A 20321-nucleotide genomic window follows, 5' to 3' on the forward strand; every position below is an offset into this window, starting at 1 on the left:
CTACACTTCCAAGGAAAGGAAGAAGAAGAAGAGGAGGTGGAGGTGAGAGCAGCAGGAGGCGACAGGGAGAGCGAAGGGGAAAAGACAGTCATTTATCGAGGAAAATATTTTCAAGAGAAGGAAAAGATAGCAGGAGGTGGAGGGTAAATTTGTAAATTTATGTATTGAGGGAGTTAGAAACAAAAGATTGTGAAGATTGGGGAGTGCATGCAAAGAAATTCATGAGTGGAGACTGACCACAAAGATAAGTTTTCTATTGGGTATTTTTAAGCAAGTCTCCCTACTTGCAACCCGCTTTCTTCGCCCGTTCTCTTTCGCTCTCGACGCTGAACGTGGCGGCGGCGTCGGAGGACAATACCACTGCGCCAAGCATAAAAATCGCCGACCAGGAAGCAGACGACGCGAAGCTCCGGCGGTTATGGATTACCATAACAAGCTGGTTCTTGCCCCCATGGTCCGAGTGGTCCGTCGCTCGTCCTCATGCACCCCTCCTCTTCCTTTTGTTTCTTAGCTATTGCATCCTATTCGACGACTCGTTTTGATTTGTGTACTCGGACGCTACGGATTTTCATCTTATTTGCACTTATTCGGGATTCTTTTTTGATTGAGATCGAGATCTTCCTAGAGACGGAAGCCACCAGGCACTCGAAGAAGTTAGGGTTTCATAGCATAGTAGAATTAATGTCTAAGATGTGTAGATCCCTAGTTCCATAAAATCGTCCTTCATTTGTTTATTTATTTTTATTCAACTGTAGCAATCTCGAAGCTGCGTTAGATATGTAAGAGATGCCATTGGGCTAATAGGAGAAGATGGTGCATCTCAACTCTTTTTGATTGGAAATTACGTAGCCATGATTCCTCGAGGACTAAGGAAATTATATTCTTGTCACATCAGCATAGATATAAAATTGTCCCTCACTGGACTATAGTATAGATGAACTTGTGATTTCAATAACTTTCTCTCTCTTCAAGATGGTTTTTAGTTAAGCACTATATAGGATTAACAACAACCTTGTTTTTTTTTTCTCTTTCAGTTAGAATCTATAATTGTAAATTTTGCTGTCAGTTGGATGCAGATAAGGAAACCAATGAAATAGCTAGGGTGGGAAACGAGGGGAATTCCGTTAATTTGGGATCTTGTTAGAATTTCCTAATAATTACTCAATTGTACGTGAATAAGAAACCTTGTGATTTTCATTCTTTGCTTGCTTAGCTCAAGCAGTTAGATGTGGTTAGATTTCCATATTTTTGTAGAACAAGACACATCCTCTCCAACAAAATGTGTTAGTAAATTTTATTTACTACTTCCTCATCCACACAATTGAGACTATTACTGTCAAAAACAAGAAGCTGAGATTGGCTCTATTTTGGTCAGTTGGACCTCCATGTATTTTAACTGTAAGAGAGGCTTTATTACCCATTCAATTCTTTTGCTTAATTACCTTAAATATTCAAGTTTTTTCAAGTGTCCCTGTAACTCTCATGTGTATTCATCTTTCTTGGACATGCTTAAATCATCTTAACATATTTTATAAAATATTTTATCATCTATGGGGTTCTCACCTAATTGCTCCCAGTTGTAGTATCTCTGGTTGTAACTTTGTAGGAATTCTGCACATTTATCTTAACATTCTCTTTTTGCTATACCAGTTTTATACTTGCTATTTCTAATTACAAATACTCTGATTAATGAAGTATTACTAATCATTTGATAACATATAAAATATCCCATTTAGATCAAGAGATACAAATGTTTTTATACCAGTTTTAACTTCTGATCTTTATACGGTTAATGATAATCTAGATATCCTTCTTGTCGACAATGTATAAATCAATTGGAAGATAGAAATATTAATAAGTTATAAGTAAAAATGGAGATCTTTTGTTTCATTTACTGTTTAGGCTGCAGTGACAGTTCTCATCATAAGACCTGACTGTTAGTTTGATCAGTTAGTGAAATAACTTTCTAATCATGCTACAGTTGCAAATGTTTATTGAATCTGTTGTTTCTTCTTCTGTTTATGCAGTTCTTATTCTTCTCATAGGAATTATCGATATGGAAAATTTGTTACTTGTTAAAATTTAAGTTAAATTATCTTCTTGCAGGGCACTCTACCGTTTAGGTTACTTGCTGCTGAATATGGTGCTGATATAACTTATGGGGAGGAGATAATAGATCACAGATTAGTCAAATGCGAACGGCGCCTAAATGGTACTAAGCTTAGCCACTGGATAAGTGCCTAATAGCTGCAATTTTAAATGTGAATTCATACCAATATTGACATTCTTGTTTACATGGGGTTGGATCCATATTTGTTAGGCTTGTGATGACTTAGAGTCATTTCTTTTCCTTGATATCAATTTATCTACAGGCTTCCATCCTTTTTTACATCTCTCTACTAGTGCATTTGTCTAAATCCTTGATTTGTTACTAATATTTAAATTTCTTTTCCTGGAATTTGAAAGAAAAGGGTTAAGGGAAGGAATTGGTGAATGGTTAGGGGAAGAGATAATGCTTATTAATAATTTGTTATTTATTAGAAATAATTTTAAAATGTTTTTTATTAAACAAGTTAGCATACAAATGTGGATAAATTGAATGAATTGGTGCACTTAAGTGTCATCAATTTAGTAGCAAAAGGATGGAAAGATAATGGATGATATATGTATTTTAGGGGAAAAAAACTAGCTAGGAGAGCCCACACATTCACATTTGAATGAAGGTTGGTTTCAAACCCAAACTTTGGCAACAAAGGTCCTTACTTTAGTAGTCTGATAGATTTGATGAATATGAAAGTATATGAAAGATTTTCTAAAACTTGAATAATTCATGATAGATTTAGCAATTAACTCAAATCAGAACCCTGGTTTCTAATTAATCAAACAATTAGGTTCAGTTCAACTGAACTACCAATTCACTCATGTGCCCGGTTTGTCTCTAATATGAATATGGCTCGAGTTCAAATCGCAAGCAATTTCCCTTCATGTCATACTTTAATAAACACTTTCCCCCACCCTTGGATTAAACCCCAATTCACATGGATTAATTTTCATTTTTAAATTAAACGGTAGAATTTTAATGTACTAGGTATTAAATTTATCATTACTGACTGGTCCTTGATTTTTGATAGTAGTGAATGGATTCTTTTTATTTAGAAAATATTGTGAGACATTAATGTTTCACTTTCTATTTCCATCTTCTGTTGATAATGCTAATGTTAGAAAGTTGAATTAAACTTGAATACATCCATAATAAATGCTTGAAATACATGAACCAAGTGAAACATGAATCTTGTAATTCATGTAGAATAAATTCATGTATCTAATTAATGATAAGTGGTCTAGAAATGTCTATTGAGTAGTATAAATACTTATGTCATGTAAGGTTGATTACAAGTCATTTTTTTTATAAGAGAAGTCTTTTGCAATAAAAGTTTATTCCTCTTCTCTTCCTAGTAAGGTTTTGAGAGTCCACCATCTTCCAATAAAGTGGTATCAGAGTTTATGGCATCAAAATCCTTTTCTTTCCAATACCCCCAACTTACGAAGCTCAATTATGAGAATTGGTCGCTTAGAATGAAGGCTATACTTGGATCCCAAGGAGTATGGGATATTGTTGAGCATGGTTTTGAAGAGCCCTTAAATGTGGCAACTCTACCTCAAAACTAAAAGGATGCGGTAGAGAAAGAAAGAAAGAAAGATCAATATGGTCTCACTATCATCCATCAAGGTTTGGATGATGACATGTTCGAGAAGATATCCAATGAGACAACATCAAAGAAAGCGTGGGAGATGCTTCGCAACTCTATTATGGGAGTGGACAAGGTGAAGAAGGTGCTACTTCAAACTCTAAGGGCTGAGTTTGAATCACTCTTTATGAAAGAGAGTGAACATATCTCCGACTATTTTACAAGAGTCTTTGCTATTGTCAATCAAATGAAGAGACTTGGAGAAACTGTGTCTGATGTTCGGGTGATTGAAAAGGTACTACGTTCTCTTAGTACAAAATTTAATCATGTTGTTGTTGCAATTGAAGAATCCAAAGATTTAGAGACTATGACCGTTGATGAATTAAACGGATCATTACGGGCTTATGAAGAAAGGATGAACCGTGGAAAGCAAGAACAATCAGAACATGTGTTACAAGCAAAGACTAACTTGAAGATCAAAGAAGGGGTTCTAATAGAGGTCGAGGTCAAGGACGAGGTAGAGCCCAAGGACAAGGCAGAAGCCGAGGTTCAGTATATGGTCATGGTCAAGGAAGAGATGAACAACCTTTTCAGTTTGATAAAAGAAATCAAACATTTGCAAAAGGTCCTGGAAGAGCAAGAGGAAGAGGTAATTATATGAGGTATGATGATAGAAAAAATAAATCTCAGATTGAATGTTATTCTTGTCATAAATTTGGAAATTATACTTGGGAGTGTCATTCAAACATGAAAGATGAAGAGGCAAATCTAATAGAGAACAAAGAAGATGATGTTGAGCAATCCTTGTTTCTTACACTCAAGGAGGACTCTACTAGGAAAACAAACACATGGTATCTTGATAATGGAGTCAACAACCTTATGACAGGTGATAAAAGCAAATTTGTGGAGCTTGATACAAACAAAAAGGGTTTTGTAAGCTTTGGAGATAATACAAAAATCAAAATTGAAGGCAAAGGTATCATTCTCCTTGAAACAACAAATAGTGGTCATAAAATTCTTTGTGATGTTTATTATGTTCCAAAATTGACTAGCAATATCTTAGGCATTGGTCAACTTTTGGAAAGAAATTACAAGATTCATATGGAAGATTGTATGCTTTGGTTACGAGATCAAGATTCTAACCTTATTGCTAAAGTGTCTATGACTAAGAACAGGATGTTCTTATTGGATTTGAAGAATTGTGGACCTATATGCTTGAAGACTTGTATACAAAATCCATCATGGATTTGGCATATGAGATTTGGTCATTTAAATTTTGGAGGACTCAAAGCTTTGGGAGATCATAAGATGGTGAAAGGGATTCCAAAGATTGATCACCCCGATCAATTATGTGAAGCATGCTTACTTGGCAAGCATCCAAGAAAGAGTTTTCCAAAGCAATCTATTTCCAGAGCAATCAAACCACTTCAACTTGTTCATGCTGATGTTTGTGGTCCTATCAAGCCTGAATCTCTTAGTAAAAGTTACTACTTTGTTCTTTTTATTGATGATTTCAGTAGGAAGACATGAGTTTATTTTTTGAAACAAAAATCTGAGACATTTGATGCATTCAAAAGATTTAAAGCTCTGGTTGAAAAAGAAAGTAGATATCAAATTCAAGCATTAAGAACTGATAGAGGTGGTGAATTTATATCTAATAAATTTAACAATTTTTGTGAGTTGCATGAAATTCGTCGTCTTTTGACAGTTCCTAGATCACCCCAACAAAATGGAGTTGCTGAAAGGAAGAACAGAACAATACTTAATATGGCGAGGAGTATGCTAAAGTCTAAAGACATGCCTAAGGAGTTTTGGGCTGAAGTTGTGGCTTGTGTTGTGTATCTTTCAAATCGATCTCCAACTAAGAGCTTGAAGAATGTGACACCTCAAGAAGCATGGAGTGGATGGAAGCCAATTGTATCACATTTACAAGTATTTGGATCCATTGCATTTGCACATATCTATGAACAAGAAAGATCCAAGTTAGATGATCCAAGTCAGAAACTCATTTTCATCGGATATGATGAAAATTCCAAGGGATACAGATTGTACAATCCACACAGAGAAAAATTTATGATTAGCAGAGATGTCGAATTTGATGAAGATGCATCGTGGAATTGGAGTTCCAAGGAAGAAGGGTCTTATGATTTCTTTCTTTACTTTGATATGGAACAAGAAACCCAAGAGGAATCTACTCCACCAACAACTCCACATACACTTGAGTTATCGATTACACCAGGATCATCTTCAGGAGAAAAGACTCCAAAATATCGAAGCCTTGATGATATTTATAATGAGACTCATGCTATTGATGAAATGAATTTATTATGCTTACTTGTAGATGTTGAACCTTTGAGCTTTGAAGAAGCAAAAGAAGATGAAAAATGGAGAGAAGCCATGAATGAAGAAATTGAAGCTATTGTGAAGAATGATACTTGGGAGTTAGGATCTCTTCCGAAAGACCATAAGACTATTAGAGTCAAATGGGTATACAAGACAAAGAGGAATGCCAATGGAGAAGTAGAAAGGTATAAAGCAAGACTTGTTGCTAAAGGCTATAAGCAAAAACAAGGTATTGATTATGATGAGGTATTTGCTCCGGTAGCTCGATTAGAGATAATTCGTTTATTGATATCTCTTGCTGTTCAAAAGCATTGGAAGATTTATCAGTTAGATGTTAAATCTGCTTTTCTTAATGGTTATCTTAATGAGGATGTTTACATTGAACAACCTATTGGATATGTGGCTAAAGGGCATGAAGACAAGGTCTTGAAACTAAAGAAGGCACTTTATGGGCTTAAACAGGCACCAAGAGTTTGGAACCATCGACTTGATAATTACTTACAAGAAAATGGTTTCTTGAGATGCATCCATGAGTATGCACTCTGATGAAAGAAGAAGATCAGAATTTCTTACTTGTTTGCATTTATGTGGATGATCTTATCTTTACAGGAAACAACCAGAAAATGATTGAAGAATTCAGAATAATGATGAGTCATGAATTTGAGGTGTCTGACATGGGACTCATGACATATTTCTTGGGAATTCAAATTAAGCAAATGAAGGATGGAGCTTTTATTTCTCAAGAAAGATATGCGAAGGAAGTTCTTAAGAAATTCAATATGTTTAATTGCAAATCAGTGAATACCCCTATGCAATTTGGTGCACAACTATCCAAAGCAAAGCAAGAAGAAGAAAAGATTAATCCAACTTCTTTTAGAAGTCTTATTGGGAGCTTAAGATATTTGACATGTACAAGACCTGATATCTTATTTGCAGTTGGAGTTGTGAGTCGATTTATGGAGAATCCAACTCAATCTCACATGTTAGCAGCAAAAAGGATACTTCATTATATTAAAGGTACTCTTGATTATGGTATTCTTTATTCATCTTCTAACAAGTACAAGTTGATGGGTTATTGTGATAATGATTTTGTTGGAGATATTGATGATAGAAAAAGCACAACCGGTTTTATATTCTTTATGGGAAATAATCCAATTTCATGGAGTTCAAAAAAAAAAACAAGCTATTGTGACATTATCCAGTTGTGAAGCTGAGTATGTTGCAGCTACTTCTTGTACTTGTCATGCTATATGGTTGAGAAGATTATTAAAGGAACTTCACGTCAAACAAGGAGATGCTACGAAGATCATGATTGATAATAAGTCAGCTCAAAGTTTGGCAAAGAATCCAGTATTTCATGAACGCAGCAAGCATATTGACACAAGATATCATTTTATACGAGAATACATTGCAAAGAAAGAAGTTGAACTTCAGTATGTGATGACTATGGATCAAGTTGCTGATATTCTTACAAAGCCACTCAAATTTGATGATTTTCAAAGATTAAGGTTCATGCTTGGAGTAAGGAAGATTCAAGTTTAAGGGGGAGTGTTAGAAAGTTGATTAAACTTGAATACATCCATAATAAATGCTTGAAATACATGAACCAAGTGAAACATGAATCTTGTAATTCATGTATCTAATTAATGATAAGTGGTCTAGAAATGTCTATTGAGTAGTATAAATACTTATGTCATGTAAGGTTGATTACAAGTCATTTTTTTTGTAAGAGAAGTCTTTTGCAATACAAATTTATTCCTCTTCTCTTCCTAGTAAGGTTTTGAGAGTCCACCATCTTCCAACAGCTAATTGCTAACATATATGGATAGCTTTATATGTATACATATACTCACATGTAGCTCCCATGGGCATAGCTGAGTTGGTACTCAGGTGGTAGATTGCTATATGAAAGCAGGGATTGAATTCCTGGGGGAACAATCCCTTGGGAAATAACATCCCTCCCACCTAAAGAGGTTACTCGGTCACCATGATTTACCTCCCTTCAAATCGTTGTGGGGCCGATATTGAGGGGCGCTTAGGGTGAGCGTTATCACCTTTTGCCACATATACTCACATGTACATGCTGAACTGGTATATCTTATTAGCATTCTAGAAAGTACATTTCTAGTCCTTGATATCTAGTTTGTTATATCCAGAGATACTTGGTACTATTGACTTTGTTGCGAAAGGAACTAAAGAGGTGGTATTTAGAACGTGCCGTGCTGAGAGGAACATGGTTGTATTTCAGATGGGAACCGCTGATGCTATCAGGGCTCTCTCTGCTGCTCAAATAGTGTAAGAATTGAACAGTGATTGTGCAGTTAGGATACATTCACTTGTATTTTATGAAAGTTGTCTTCATGTAAGTTTATTGCTAATGTTGTTATTTAGTTTTCAGGTGCAAAGATGTAGCAGCGGTAGATATTAATATGGGCTGCCCTAAGTCTTTCTCCCTCAGTGGAGGAATGGGTGCTGCACTACTCTCTAAACCAGAACTTATTCATGATGTACTTCTAGTCTTAATTTTTTAGAAGTTATTGCAGTTTAACGACATGCTTAGTGTTCTGTTCAATTGATGTTGATACTTTCTTCATCATGCAGATTTTAACCACATTAAGAAGGAACTTGGATACAACCATAACTTGTAAGATTCGGCTTCTTGCTTCTTCTCAAGAAACTGTAGAATTAGCACGACGGATTGAAAAGACTGGCGTATCAGCTCTGGCTGTCCATGGAAGGTATTAAAGCCCTCTTTCATTAATTATGATGTAATTAGCTGTTGGCATTCTGGTTTGAACTGTGCTGCTGGGCTAGAGTAGAAATGATATTGTCTAAACCTTGCCCAATCTATGCATATTATACCAAATTGACCCTTGCTTCTTTGTATGGTACTGGCCAGAAATTTCATTTGATGCTTAACAGCACATGTGGTCTTTTGTTATGGTTTAAATGACACATGCTGGACTGAGTATGATAATGGAATTGGAGTTAATACATTCCTTTCGTAGGGGATGCAACAAAATCTCCTATATTGTTATTTCACTATGACCGACACTTCACCAATTTAATGTAGAGATCAAAACTAAGGTGCCGACAAACAACATACTAAAGTAAAAGAAAGTTGTATCTGGTTGTTTTTTGTACATACAATTTAACAACAAACCATGACTACTTGTTTCTTAATTTAAATATATTCATAAATTTATCATAGATTTATTTTTTATTTATTGCAGAAAAGTCAAAGATAGACCAAGGGATCCTGCAAACTGGAATGAGATTGCAGACGTAGTAGCATCATTATCTATTCCTGTTATAGCTAATGGTGATGTTTTTGAGTATGAAGATTTTGGACGAATGAAAGATGCTACAGGTAGTAGTTATAATAATAACAGTACTATTATTATTATTCTCTTCATCCAACCTCACATCTAAGCTAACAACAGAAAAACTCATCTCTCTTCTCCTTCTTTAAGAGAACAAAATCCAGAAAAGGGAAAGAGATTCACGTAGCAAAAGACTGTGCAAAATATGTTTAAAAAATGTATCAAAAGCTTACTCTAATCTGCATCTTCTGCCAAGTAGTATCAGCTAACCACCTCAACCAGCGGGCAAGCCAGGACCAGCTAGTTTAATTATATTATCTACTGCTAATGTCCTAACTTTTTGGTAGGATGAAAAAAAAAAGGAAAGGGTCTATACGATTAATTTAGGCAATCAGCTAAGAGCCTTTAATGTGAATGAAAATATTGCTTACAATCAAAACAGCATGCTTTTTTGTTGAATATGAACTAATCCCTGCAAGTTTTGAGACATTGATTTTGGCACTAAGAAACACTCTGAACTGTATTATCCCCCATTTTTATGCACTTTTATCTGAAAAAAATCCATTTCCAACTTGCTTGGACTATATCGTGATATAATGTTGTCTTATTATTAAAAGTTTTCTACGCTTCAATGTGTATTTTCACCTGAAAATTAAATTTTATACTTATATGCTTATTATACGTGGTTTTTCTTCAAAGTCACAAGTTACTTCAGCAACCCAGAGAAGATAAACATCATATGTTTCTTTCAAATTTGTTTTATGCGTGTCAAAACTATTTGATTTGAGGTCAGTTAACTTATCCAAGATCATTTGGACATGAAATGAGTGACTTCCGTTTGATTTTCTACTAACCTTAACCTTGAAATATTTGTAAGCATTTGCTTCTTAGCATTATTTTGTATGAAAACTATCGAATACTTACAGAGATGAAAGTGTAGGACAGCATCATATAGCTGGCTACTCACTTGATTTTTCACTTATTTCATCAAAGTTTGTAAAATTTTTTATGTTCTTTCACATGTAAACATTAAAATAATAGGTCAGTATCATTTAAGAATGCCAGATTACTGTTTCACATGATTCTATATGGTGCTACTAACAGCCCATTAGAAACTAAAATGGCTGAATATTCTTTCTAATGATCAAGTATGTTTCAGGAGCCTCATCTGTTATGGTAGCTAGAGGGGCACTTTGGAATACTTCAATCTTCTCTGCTAAAGGAAAATTGCCTTGGGACACGGTGAAGAAAGAGTATGTGAGAAAGGTTGTCATGATCTTAAATTCTTCAATTTCTTTCTTCCGCTATCCTATATAGTCTAAGTTTTACTTAACTCTATTGAATCACAGTGCATTTTGTGGGACAATGACATCAAAAGTACAAAGTATACTGTGAAAGAAATGATAATACACCATTCTTGCCTGGAACTCGCTGAAGGGAAGGCTGTGAACAAATCTGACACTTACATGGACTTGGCGTAAGTTTCACTCTGCCAGTTATCTGTCTCAAAATATAGTAGCTGTGTGAATTAGTTTTTAGAATCCATTAAAGTTAAATTATGATAGATGTTCCCTATAGAATTTGTTCATGATAATTATTTTAGACCTTTTCCCAAACATTTTATTAGGAATTCTGGTCATTTCATCTGATGGAACGACTCAAAAGTAATCTGTTAAAACAAGAGTGAGATGAACTAGGCTCTTGATCTTGCCAATTTGGGTTCTAGTGCATGTAACTTTTCCTCTCTGAGAAGAGGGTTATTACCATGACACATACCTTAGTCACCAAGTCTTAGATGAGAATCTTTATTTCTCTCCCAAGGCTCATCCTCTAGGATTCATTATTACATAAGAGTTTGGCACAATTTGCCATTCAGGCTAGATAATAATCGACACTCGAGCATATCAAAAGGATCACACAAATCCACCCATCATTATATAGCTTTTTGCTGGATCAAGGCTTTATAATATCTCCAGGTGACTGATCAATGCTTCAAGCTAATCCAGTCAACTTGTATACGTTGCAGGAACATTACAGATACCTAGTGTCATTTTAGATTTTCATTGGATGAAGTCTGACATGCTGATCTTCACATGTCAGAGAAAAAAAACAACTTTCATGCTTAAAATCCTGTTTTCTTGCCTAAAATTACAGCTAGTCAGACCCATTGAAGCTCAACATTGAGTATGATTCCAAAATAATGTTAAGGATTCCTGATTAAATACGCAAAGCTTTGGTTTTAGGCCATAAAAACAAATTTTGCAATCCAAGTAAATCCAGGAACATGACCGAAAGGTCCAATATGTTTAGTCTGTTTTATTGGATTAAAACTAATGTTTTTATTTATGTAATTTTCTGGCTGAATGAGAAACTTCAGGCAATATGACCCAACTTAGGCCTCAAAGTTATATACAAGAATGTCAAATAAACCAATGCTATTTAAGCTTTTGAGAAGATTGAAACAATGAGGAAAGTAGGAAATCAACCTTGTAACTGGAGATGATACATAGATTAGTCATGGTGCAATTTCAACAACCTTTTCAACCATAAAAGCAATTTGTTCATTCCCAATCGACACATTCTGGACCCATTATAAAGTGAAAGCACAGAAACATGAACCGCAGCCGAGTTGGGTATACAAGTCATTAAATGCTTCTTGGAGAGATGCCATATTGAGGGATCTGCTGCCTATTTGCTTAAATGTACGTATGTGTGCCTTCAAATTTCAGGCTTTGGTTATTTGCCTAGATGACATCACCACAGGTACATTGTGCCTAAGATCTTATTCAACATATGTACTCAGCTACTGACAAGTTGACAACTGAAAAATATTGTATCTTACAACCCTTTGATCTTAACTGTATTGCTCAAGTTGGGGTAGTATATTTGATATCCTAGTTAGAATCATAGGATTCATGATTCCGATCATATGATGCAATATGGCTTGATGACCATTCTCACTGTGCAAAAGTACTTGTGAAGCTTCGTTTTCAAAAAAAAAAAAAAAAATCATCTCATTATAGCACTATAACATGGATGTGTGTACTTGGAATTTTGACAAATTTTTTTTGTGTGTTTTTCAGGAAACTCTATGGTGAAGAAGATTACTATCATTTCATTACAATGAATAGGCCATGAGTTCAACAGAAATATATTATTTTCGAAACCACAGTGGGATCATCATTTTGTTTCTTTTTTATGTTTGAGGTGTAATATTATCTGTTGACAGTATAGTTAATTATCATTTTGCCATGATTTTGATGGCATAAAATTCGGCATAGAACTGCAAAGGGAATTAGGTTTAATTAGTGGGCTTCCCTTCGCGTTTAAAGTTTGAATTCTTATTCTGCCTGTAAGAAAATAAAGATTCATTTTAGATGTCTCCATGGGTCTCCCATTTAATAAAACTCAAATCATAAATTATAGTTAACACGGACGATTACCTTGTCTAGTATTCGAATATTTATAAATTCTATCTTAATTGATATATAATTATTACTCTTTTTGTTGTTTTTTAACAAAATTGCAGCACGATGGCATTTTATTAGAAACGGTGCACGTAATTTTTATTTTTATTAGAAAATTGTGCCTATCTGCAAGTTCCAAGTTCTAGATTCGATTCACAAATATATGGTTTTAATTTTTCATGATTCATAAGCTTTTTAATTATGCTAGACATTCGAGCCCAAGGAAGAAAATTAAGCATTAATTTAATAAATTCACAACCGTCCAAACAGCATTTTTTGTTCTCCACAATTTTCATTACGAGCGCATTGGCATTAACATGAAAACAAAATCAATTAAAACTTCTTTTTTTTTCTATATAAATTTAGACTAAAACAACCCATTAACAATATGCTTGCATTTAACATTGCACAATTTAAATTACATATTAAAACACATCCATATAATTTATAGAAAAATGTACAACACATTCATACATAAACATCTAAAATATTTGTCTAAATATTAATCTTTGCATCTTATGATATCGACAACACAAATAATGAGAAAAAAAAAAGGTAAAAGAGAACTAAAAAAAACATCATTCTATTTAAATAGGAAGAATCATAAACATGCTCTTTAATTGACATCATATATCTAATTTATATTGATTTTTTTTTAAATTGGACACCATATATATCTAATATATATCTAATTTACATCGATTAATTTTAAAATTAACGATTTGACCTCATGAAAATTTCTTATCAACCACTAAAATAAATCAAAAAACATTCACGGTGGTCCATACAAACATCCCACTTTCTCTAATTTGCTACTTGTCGAAGAGAAATCACCTCTACAATATACTGCAACTGAGTCTCAGAATCTAAAATTCTGAAGACTGCCAAAGGATCTAAACCATTGTACCATTGTCCCGGAGGCAACCATGAGCAAGTTCAACTCAAAGGAGGTAATTATGTCCTTTGAAGGGCTATTGGAAGTGTATGCCATAGTGTGATTTTAGCAACTAGATAATAGGGGGGAAAATAGCAACATACGATTCTCACTTGATCATTCAGAACAAGTGTACATCAATATAACTGGGGGCAAAAATAACAGCTGAACAACAATTACGAACATGAACATTGTCTCAGAGTCGATGCTTGAGACTATCTCCAAACTTTGGATCAGTATATATTGTTTCCTAGCTTCAACGGATAAATGTGCATCTCATGAAGTAAATTAAAGATGCAATCAACTGTTAACAGTTTTAAGCATAAGAATTAGTCTGAAAACCTCCAGCCCTTTCTACAAGCAGAGGTTAAGTGGAATATCATCAGAACAGTCAATGGACACTGCAACGTCTAGAAGATTAAACAAAGAAATTCATAAACTCGAATAATGAATGATAGATGCATTCAGAACTTACTCCTCGGCTGGTCCTTTATTTGGGGAGTTATTCAAACAAAACATGACATAAAACTGGTTCATGTTCCACCCTTTCTAAGGTGGTAACTGAGCTTGTGCCGACAGTGAAAGTTATGACAACTTCTGCTTTATACGTCAAGCAGAAGACTGAACTTCCATGCTATCGGGATCAACAAAATAGCAGATGTCAGAGAAGCTCCAAATATCCTGTGGGATATCGAAAATGTGGCACGCAGCTGTGGCTTCTTGACTGGGAGATGAGGGGACAAAGGACGGTTTGAGACAACCCCTCTTGTGGCTTCAGATAAGGTGCGGGTCACATGTAGGGATCGGCGTCCATAGGTAGAGATAGGTGGCTGAGGCTCCACCATAGAACTAGAGCCATGGAGGATCTTTGATAAACTTTGGCAGCCATTAGGTAGCTTTTGGTGAAGACTCTCCATCTTTGGGTATCCTGAAGTACCACTGAGAAAACCTGCATATTTTTGAAAAAATCTCAGTCATAACCACACCAAAGATAAGGTATGCATCCTACAAGAGATATCGACACATGTAGCCAATGCCATCAAAGTGCCCTCATGCAATTGTCGGTATAAAGGAGTAAGAGCCCTGATACATATTAAAAGAGGACAAAGTAGAGAGAAATTAATAGGCCGCTAAAATGTCAAACAAACATTGATAATAAGATAGAATATAACACAACATGCAAATTTTAATATTTAAATAATGTAGTTAAAATAATTACAGCCATAAGGAATTAGGCCTGTATCAATTAACAGGTATTATTGTACACGAGGAGCAAAAAAGTTCCCTCCATTTCATGTAACTAAACATATTGAAATTTCAAAGTCATTTCCTAAAATCGTAGAAGTTTTGAGATCAAAAGCTCGTTATGGTCTATCACAAACCAAAGAAGAAATTGATGAAGAGAAATTAGCTCCATAATATGCTGATCCATACTCACAATCTAGAAAAATGGAAATTTCAAATAGCATTTTAACCCATCTCTGGTTTTTCATTATCAAGAAAATAAGAATACGAATTTAAAAGATTTAAAAATCAAAACAATTATGCCAATATAAAAAGTTTTTTTTTTTAACATAAACACTCTATTCTCATTACCACTGTAGCAAATAAAAAGAAAAATAATGGGAAGGAATTGCAAAGTTAAAATACCTTGTCGATGATCACTGGTGATTGTAACAGTGAAAGACTACTTCGAGAACCCACAAATTTCCTCAATTTCAATATCCCATCAACATACATTAATTTCTAAGGAGGAGGTTGAACTGTGATGATTTTTTACTGCTATTTATTTCCACTCTTTTGGTAGCAGAAGGAGCAGAGTTGGCTTCTGCTTCTGCAGTTTCCAAAAAGGAAGTCGGGCTCATCTTCCCAAAAGTGGGCGAAAAGACAAACATGCCTATTATTTTTAAAAGAACTTTATCTAATAATACTCCTGACTTGGAGTATTTTGGTCTAATCAACCTGCATCTACTCTGCCCTCTCTGCATGGGTAAATAAATGGTAAGAGATCAAATCCTCTCCTGCCCCCTCCTTTTGTTCTCTCCTCTCCGCTCCACTGGGTATACAGGAACATTTCTTCAATAATCAATTAGTGAATTTACTCTTACTTTTTTCCTTAAAAAACTGTTAAAACTGACAAAAACATGTAGCAGGTGTTCAATTATTGCACATAATAGATATTTTAAATTACATGATTAATAATTGTGGTCTGTTTCTTAAAAAGCTCAAACAAGAAATCTCTGTTGAGCTTATCCATTGCCAGAAAAGAAAAAAAAAAAGAGAAATAATTTTTCAAAACCCATAAAAGTGATAAAAACAAGAATACATTCTAAAAGTTGCAGTGTTGATCAAATATTGAGTAACATATATTTGAAAAAATCTAGCCATGGGTCATTGTTTAATTAATAGAAAGGCTATATTCCCAATATAAGTAATAATTTTCTTTCTAACTACACAGATAAGCAATTTTATGCAGTTTGATAGCCACAAACTTAGTAGATAGTAGATGTCATATAGTTAGAAGTTTTCCTTGTAATTAAAAGTTTAAAACTTTATTCTATTTTCAAACTTTGTTTTTTCATTCTTGACATAATCGCACAATCCAAGGATTCATATAGCATCTCATTTAAAATGATGGAAACCAAAAGTATTAAGAATATGATTGTTTGTATAAACGTCATCCACCTTTATTTGAAAATTTATAAATGGTTAAGGTGTGTTATGCAGTATTAAAAATAGGAATTGAATGTTAACCATCGATTCTCATTGTTCCTGTTTGGCTGAGAGTAAACTAATCATCTAAAAACATAGACTCAGATTGTCTCCTTATGAACACAATATTTAGATTGCACTGAGAAGAAAATCTGAAAGATACTTTAGCAAAATAGGCAAATGCCTTTTAGCTAAATTCAATAAGATGTCTGTCATGGAGACTTTAGGGTCATAAGATCCATGTTTATACACAACTTGCGACATTTTAGGTTTTGATAAGAGGCTCCTACTTATGGAATCTACCTAAGAAATGGAATGATGACCCAAATTATTGTAACCAGTAAGCTTCTCATATACATCCAATGGACTTACTAGGTACAAGAACAATAATAGCATAAGCATGCATTGAATAATCAAGAGTTCAAAAGAAAAAGAATGACCAATCCAACATGACAAAATCATAAGCCACCTATACCTACAAGTTCATCTAGTTTATAAAAAGCATACCCCGAAGAGCAAAAGAAGAATCTGCATGAACAAAGAAACAAGCATTCTTCTCCATTTTTTCCCTGTCAAGCAATATATAAGTTCATGTCAAATTTCATCATCTTCACTGATAAAGTGCACACGAAGACACAAACACAAGGAAGTAACTACTTGGAAAAATCGGCTGATCCGGATCCGGATCGGCCAAGTGAGATCAGGATCGTAGATCTCGGATGAACCATATGCCCAAGAACTCTTTCCAAAAAAACGATAAAAAGAAAAAAAGAGGAATCATTCGATTCGAGATCGGAGTTATTAAGTTGACCTATCTATGTATGGATCGGCGAATCTTTCGCCCTATTAAAAATGGAATGTCTGTGAGGCTCCGAATGGAGTTGCGGTGGTGTTGGAAGAATAGGAGGTTGAGCGGGCAGGAGGCGATGAGAGAGAGGGTGGCAAGGGCATCGAGGACGGGGGGCTCGTCGCTGAGAAAGCAGCTGAGGATGAACTTGGCTTCATTGGTGATGCCGAAGACGATGGCGGGGTTGTTGGCATGGATGTGGAGTTGTGCAAGGGTGTTGACGTCGAAGGTGTCGAGCCACATGAGGATGATGACGATATTTCGGGCGTTGGTGGAGGAGTGGCCGAGCGCGACCAACCGGTGGTAGGCATTGTGTTTGACCGAATTTGTGTTCGGTTGCTAATTTTAACAATGAAATTCGGATTCGATTTATAAATTAGTGACGGAATGTGAAAATCAGTCGTTAAATTGCGATCGAATTCGATTGCTAAATTTAGCGATGAAAATCTAAATCGATCGCTAATTTTAGCGATCGAAATAGAATTCGATCGCTAATTTTAGCGACCGAATTTGATTTCGATCGCTAAATTTAGCGACCGAATTCGAATTCGGTCGCTAAATCCAATTACGATAAATTTTTTATGATTTTTTGAATCGGTCGTTAATCAGGGATGCCTCTTGGAGAACGTGACAAAGATTGATCGTTGGTCCTCTGGCACTGTTGACAGCTCCGTGATGGCATCCGCGGAGGGCATCGCCAGCTCTGACGGTAATTGAAGAGGTGACAGATTCAACCTGTAGGCTTCCGCCGCAGTCGGCTCGTACCAATTTAAGATGCCCTGGAGTCTATCGTTGAAGATGACCTGGCCAATGCTGATGAGAATGTCGGTGAGGCTCCGAATGGAGTTGCGGTGGTGTTGGAAAAATAGATGAGGTTGTGCAGGTAGGAGGCGATGAGAGAGGCTCGTCGCTGAGAAAGCAGCTGAGGATGACCTTGGCTTCGTTGGTGATGCCGAAGACAATGGTGGGGTTGTTGGAGTGGATGTGGAGTTGTGCGAGGGCGTTGACGTCGATGGTGTCGAGCTATATGAGGATAGCGACGATATTTCGGGCGTCGGTGGAGGAGTGGCCGAGCACGACCAACCGGTGGTAGGCATTGTGTTCGACCGAATTTATGTTCGGTCGCTAATTTTAACAACAAAATTCAGATTCGGTTTATAAATTAGTAAACGGAATGTGAAAATCAGTCGTTAAATTGCGATCGAATTCGAATTCGATCGCTAAATTTAGTGACGGAAATGTAAATCAGAACAGAATTTGATTGCTAATTTTAGCAACCGAATTTGATTTCGATCGCTAAACTTAGCGACCAAATTCGAATTCGATCGCTAAATCTAATTATGATAAATTTTTTGTGATTTTTTGAATCGGTCGTTAATCGGGGATGCCAATTGGAGAACGTGACAAATATCGATCGTTGGTCCTTTGGCACCGTCGACAACTTCGCGACGGCGTCCATGGAGGGCATCGCCAGTAACTGAAGAGGTGACAGATTCAGCCTGTAGGCTTCCGCCGCCGTCGTCTCGTACCAATTCAAGATGCCCTGCAGTCTGTCGTTGAAGATGACCTGGACAATGCAGATGAGAATGTCGGTGAGGCTCCGAATGGAGTTGCAGTGGTGTTGGAAGAATAGGAGGTTGAGCGGGCAGGAGGCGATGAGAGAGAGGGCAGCGGGGGCATCGAGGACAGGGGGCTCGTCACTGAGAAAGCAGCTGAGGATGACTTTGGCTTCGTTGGTGATGACGAAGACGATGGCGGGGCTGTTGGCATGGATGTGGAGTTGTGCGAGGGCGTTGACGTCGATGGTGTCGAGCCACATGAGGATGGCAACGATATTTCGGGCGTCGATGGAGGAGTGGTCGAGCGCGACCAACCGGTGGTAGCCATTGTGTTCGACCGAATTATGTTCGGTTGCTAATTTTAACAATGAAATTCGGATTCGGTTTATAAATTAGTGACGGAATGTAAAAATCAGTCGTTAAATTACGATCGAATTCGAATTCGATAGCTATATTTAGCGATGGAGATCTAAATCGGTCGCTAATTTTAGCGACCGAAACAGAATTTGATCACTAATTTTAGCGACCGAATTTGATTTTGGTCGCTAAATTTAGCGACCAAATTCGAATTCGGTCGCTAAATCCAATTACGATAAATTTTTTTGTGATTTTTTGAATTGGTAGTTAATCGGGGATGCCTCTTGGAGAACGTGACAAAGATCGATCGTTGGTCCTCTGGCACCGTCGACAGCTTCGCAATGGCGTCCACGGAGGGTATCGCCAGCTCCGGCGGTAACTGAAGAGGTGACAGATTCAGCATGTAGGCTTCTGTCGCCGTCGTATCGTACCTAGTCAAGATGCCCTGTAGTCTGTCGTTGAAGATGACCTGGGCAATGCTAATGAGAATGTCGGTGAGGCTCCGAATGGAGTTGCGGTGGTGTTGGAAGAATAGGAGGTTGAGCGGGCAGGAGGCGATGAGAGAGAGGGCGGCGAGGGCATCGAGGACGGGGGGCTCGTCGCTGAGAAAGCAGCTGAGGATGAACTTGGCTTCCTTGGTGATGCCGAAGACGATGGTGGGGCTGTTGGCATGGATGTGGAGTTGTGCGAGGGCGTTGATGTCGAAGGTGTCGAGCCACATGAGGATGACGACGATATTTCGGGCATTGGTAGAGGAGTGGCCGAGCGCGACCAACCGGTAGTAGGCATTGTGTTCGATCGAATTTATGTTCGGTTGCTAATTTTAACAATGAAATTCGAATTCGGTTTATAAATTAGTGACGGAATGTGAAAATCAGTCGTTAAATTGCGATCGAATTTGAATTCGATAGCTAAATTTAGCGATGAAAATCTAAATCGGTCGTTAATTTTAGCGACCGAATTCGAATTTGATCGCTAAATCCAATTATAATAAATTTTTTATGATTTTTTGAATTGGTCGTTAATCGGATATCGCGTTTCACCTTATCGAGACCAACCGGTCCGCGAGAAGACTTGACAATGTTGGCAA

General features: G+C 36.4%; 3 protein-coding genes across 4 annotated transcripts in view; 1 reads left to right on the forward strand and 2 right to left on the reverse strand.

Annotated features, from left to right (window-relative positions):
* LOC141848555 (T-complex protein 1 subunit alpha-like) overlaps positions 1 to 20319 on the reverse strand; it is a 39909-nt gene extending 19590 nt beyond the window's left edge. The window contains exon 1 of the mRNA XM_074736600.1: positions 20275 to 20319. The gene's annotated coding sequence lies outside the window, so the exon portion shown is untranslated. The remainder of the gene's footprint in view (positions 1 to 20274) is intronic.
* LOC141811402 (uncharacterized) lies at positions 311 to 12737 on the forward strand. Of its 2 annotated transcripts, none has more exons than XR_012600172.1 (9): positions 311 to 463; positions 2107 to 2212; positions 8189 to 8327; positions 8431 to 8539; positions 8634 to 8770; positions 9266 to 9402; positions 10515 to 10608; positions 10705 to 10832; positions 12439 to 12737. XR_012600172.1 is itself a non-coding variant. In XM_074699454.1 (9 exons), the coding sequence occupies exons 1-9, from the start codon at positions 419 to 421 to the stop codon at positions 12491 to 12493; spliced, it is 963 nt and encodes a 320-aa protein (XP_074555555.1). In that variant the 5' UTR covers positions 311 to 418; the 3' UTR covers positions 12494 to 12737. The 2 variants fall into 2 exon arrangements, 1 of the variants encoding a protein (XP_074555555.1); XM_074699454.1 differs by having other exon boundaries at positions 10515 to 10621.
* On the reverse strand, positions 14052 to 17036 carry LOC141811780 (succinate dehydrogenase subunit 3-2, mitochondrial-like). Its single transcript, XM_074699832.1, has 2 exons — positions 16976 to 17036; positions 14052 to 14705 (listed from the first exon to the last, which is right to left on the reverse strand). Exons 1-2 carry the CDS (start codon positions 17028 to 17030, stop codon positions 14359 to 14361), a joined length of 402 nt encoding a protein of 133 aa, XP_074555933.1. The 5' UTR covers positions 17031 to 17036; the 3' UTR covers positions 14052 to 14358.
* Positions 20320 to 20321: the final 2 nt, after the last annotated feature.

Source organism: Curcuma longa, chromosome 17 (genome assembly GCF_044706935.1).
Source record: "Curcuma longa cultivar G26 ecotype Majalengka, Jawa Barat chromosome 17, ITB_CL_G26_1.1, whole genome shotgun sequence".
NCBI classification, from domain to species: Eukaryota; Viridiplantae; Streptophyta; class Magnoliopsida; order Zingiberales; family Zingiberaceae; genus Curcuma; species Curcuma longa.